Here is a 3906-nt window from a genome sequence, read left to right as displayed (position 1 = left end):
AGCCTACATTGCGTATGCAATAATATGATCTCCCACAGGATCAGAACTGCACATAAAAAAGCCCGAACTATCAAAGCTTGCATAGCTCGTGTATCGTGGGTTTCTGGTGCACTGTATCATTCCAAGTATCTGATAATACCCGAGACTGCTTCGACTTATCAAATCAGTATTGCCCATATGCAACCCATAGTTCCGCAAGGGCACATATAACCCGGCTCAAGCACACACAAGAAAATAGGCTGCGTGTGCGTATGTTATGTGAACACGACCTATAGTAGCAATACAAACGATGTGCTCAGCAACAGCTACATATCAGGCCATTCTACCACTTTTTAACATAGTCCGATCCTAGGCGTCTGTTAGACGAGCTGCCGAGATGATCTTTAAGTATACATATAATTTGACAAGTACTTGTCTCTTGGCACCTATCTACAACAACAACAACGTGTGTCGCTCCCCTTATTTGATAGATACAACACTATCCTTTTAACCAGGTACCACTGCTGAGCCGGGGAAGGGGGCACTGTCATCTTATCAACAGCATTGTCAGTTTGTATAGGCTGTTGTGCGCAGCCTACACACGTGAGTCTGTAGTACGAATGTGTGTATTAAAGCGACGCCGTGCAGATATTCTGAAGTGTCAACAGTCTTCGGTCGGTTGGTGGACGCGACTTATAAAACGCACCATTTGATGCCTTACAAGACCGCAACTGGTTTGTATACTCCAACAATTGACGATTGCTTACTCCAATAATTGACATAGTTAAATAAAGTGCAGCTAAAGGCTTCCGCGTGCAACTTCCCTTACATGGTAGAATCAAAGTTTCCTAATTTCAGGACAAAAATTGGTCTTGCATAAGCCTTGTTCCTGATATTTGGGCATACCTTACAATACATCTCTATCGAATTGCCCTCATCCCAGGACAATAATATAGGTCATATAAGCCTCAGAGTGCCAGTCCCTTTCTTTCTGGAATTCGGACATACCTTCCAATACACTGATCGAAGTACACTCTCATTCCAGGACCATAAAATGGGCCAAATAAACTTCAGAGTGCCATATACTGGCCGAAAAGCCTCACTCCAGGACAATAAAATGGGTCAGACAGTCCCTTTATTTCTACAATTGGGGCATATATATTCATAACAGCCCAGCCTCGTCCTGTCGCGTGCGCGCCCGCATGGCCACCTCTCGGAGGTGCACAATCACAGGCTAAAGCAAAGCAGAGACGAACAACTGCACGCGAGCACCAACTCGCCTTCTGTTACATATGCGTACTCGAAATGTTTTATACTGTCACCTTGTATCTGCATCGCCGTCTTCATCCATTTGTCTCGCATCGGCTGTGGCGTCTACCTCCATAGCGTCGTCGTGTGTGTCTAAGTGAGTGTGCATATTCGCTTCGGATTCCCACGAATCCGGTATCGTGTCTGGGTCTTCTGTATTTTGATTGCTGCTCGCTGTTGTATGGTATGTCAATCGGAAAAGAGGCGATTGAATGCCATGCGTATCTTGCCTCACTCAAAGCATATATATATATATATAAATATATATTTAATCACATAGGTGATGCATGTATGTGCATTCTATAGTAGTTACTTAGCATTTGTAGCTGAGCATTTACAACCATATATTCTAGGTAAGTGGACTCGGTCGTGCAGATGAAAAACAAATTAAGACGCAGAAGTAGCTTAGCAGATCATGTGGTCACATTCTCTGGTACACACCTACGGATTGTATTGATGCAAATCTCATCAACAACTTACATCTCAAGCATATGTTCTTGAAATATAAGATGTCGATGAGTTTTCCATCAATTCTACACCACGTATACTGGCGCACACACCTGTATTTGCGGTTGTACCACTACCCCCAGCGAAAGGTATAGGCAAATCCGGCTCCTCATCGTCATCATCTTCGTCTTCGATTGTGTTACTATTGGCAGGCTTTACGGATTTATCCTGTGCAAATACGTATCCATTCCCAAACATATGAGAAGTGAAGCGCCCCTCCCCCCCCGGGCGACACACAGCTTCAAGGGATGAACAATTGCCACCCACCCACACATTAAGCGTTTGAAAGGAGACTAGAAGTGTGGGGTTCCCTGGACTACTCAGAATGATAAGATATACCTGTACATACTGAATATATAGGAATACTGAATATATACTGAATATATAGGTATACTGAATATATAGGACATGTACGATAGTAACATTGTAGGATGACTTAAGGCGGCAGGTGCAAGCGACATACCATTGCGACATAATTTCTGTCCGTGCTCTTCGTCAAGTCCCGATCTGCATTGATGAACGCGGGCAGGTTCCGCCTAATGAGAAAACGCAGTACATCATCAGTAAAACTCGGTTTACTATCAATAAGTTTATTGCCAGTAAAACTCAGTTTATTTTCATTAAAATTATGGCTATTATAGTTCAAAAACAGTGTGGAGTTGTGCTTAATTCAGTTTACCATCATAAAACTAAAGTTTGACATAGGTAAAAACAGTGTAGAGCTGATCTTCGTAATATCAGAGTCACTATACGATCGACTGTCCGTTTTACAAGCGAGTTGTTAAAAGAGAAAGAAAAAAAACGCCCACGTCAGAAAGATTCGATGCGCGCGCACTCATTAAAACGACATAGCACACACCCACAAACACCCACCGGACGTTTGCAACACACCTCTTCACTGCCTTGATCTCCATGGTCATCGTTTTATCATTGAATTTGTCCCAATTGCTCATCTTGGCCCAGAAATCTCGTTCCACCAACGCCAGATCCACGCGCCGTTTGAGGCCCATTTGCTGCGGCGGTCTCTTATGGAACTCTACGCCAATAAAGTACACTGTTCGGTACACCACCTCCTCTGCGCCTGTTTCGGCATTCTCGTCCCCTTCAACCGGTGCAGACGTCCTTGATTTGAGGAAGAACCCTTCCGGTAAAGGGCAGGCGTCGCTGATTTCACCCACGCGCTCGAGAGAGGATACGAACACGCGTATCCTGGCTTCTATTAGACCCTCCCTGTGGGTAGATTAGGGAAATGGGAAAGAGGTATGGATGTAATTGGAACAGCTCTCATAAGGTATAACACGTTGGTTTGACGCGATCATCCCAAATGTCTCTAAACAGTGATATATATATATATATACACACGCACACACGCACACAACATATATATATATATGTACGTATATATATATGTATATATATATATACATATACAAATATAATATATATATATATATATATACAATATCTAATAATTAACCAATGAACATACCACAGGTGGTGGTCCACTTCATTGCTGGCTATGGCGTCTATCCTAATGTAGTGTTTGTATCGCTTGAAGAACTCTGTGCGCATGAATAGTTCCTCCCACTGCGTTGCGCCGTTTTCGACATGGTCCGTAATGAGTACACCTGCAGAGGCGGACGGTCACCAATAACAACGACTCTCACTTAGCACACACACTGGAGCAGCTACGAGAGCTTATCATATCTACACCACGTGGTGAATAAAGCGGCCGCAGAATACGTGAAGGGTAGTCATCTAGACTCTGGTGTCTGAGTGCATTGCCTCAGAGAACGGCTACTGCAGTGCCCAAACAAATAGATTAGGGCCAGTGGGCCCGGGGGAACCCTGTCCTAGTCCAGTTTTTTTAGGACACGGGTTGGGACAAAGCTAGCTGCGCACGCAGATTTGTCTCAAAGACACACGACAAGGGCCTATTCAATGAACCATGCACCCATAACAACAGGACAGGACAACTCAACGAACGCCAATACCACGCACAATGCAGCCATACAGATGAGAAGACCGCACACAGACCCACCCCTCAAACACTCAACCAATGACAGTCGGCGACTAACGCTAACGACAAACAAACAACAAACAACACACAAA

General features: G+C 44.1%; 1 protein-coding gene across 1 annotated transcript; it reads right to left on the bottom strand.

Moving 5' to 3' along the window:
* Positions 1 to 1047: 1047 nt before the first annotated feature.
* Positions 1048 to 3424, bottom strand: SARC_12939 (hypothetical protein). Its single transcript, XM_014292946.1, has 5 exons — positions 3284 to 3424; positions 2686 to 3024; positions 2258 to 2330; positions 1848 to 1962; positions 1048 to 1461 (listed from the first exon to the last, which is right to left on the bottom strand). The coding sequence occupies exons 1-5, from the start codon at positions 3364 to 3366 to the stop codon at positions 1298 to 1300; spliced, it is 774 nt and encodes a 257-aa protein (XP_014148421.1). The 5' UTR covers positions 3367 to 3424; the 3' UTR covers positions 1048 to 1297.
* Positions 3425 to 3906: the final 482 nt, after the last annotated feature.

Source organism: Sphaeroforma arctica (genome assembly GCF_001186125.1).
Source record: "Sphaeroforma arctica JP610 unplaced genomic scaffold supercont1.2736, whole genome shotgun sequence".
NCBI classification, from domain to species: Eukaryota; class Ichthyosporea; order Ichthyophonida; genus Sphaeroforma; species Sphaeroforma arctica.
Note: the sequence above shows the minus strand (reverse complement) of the source record. Positions and strands in the feature narration are given on the sequence as shown.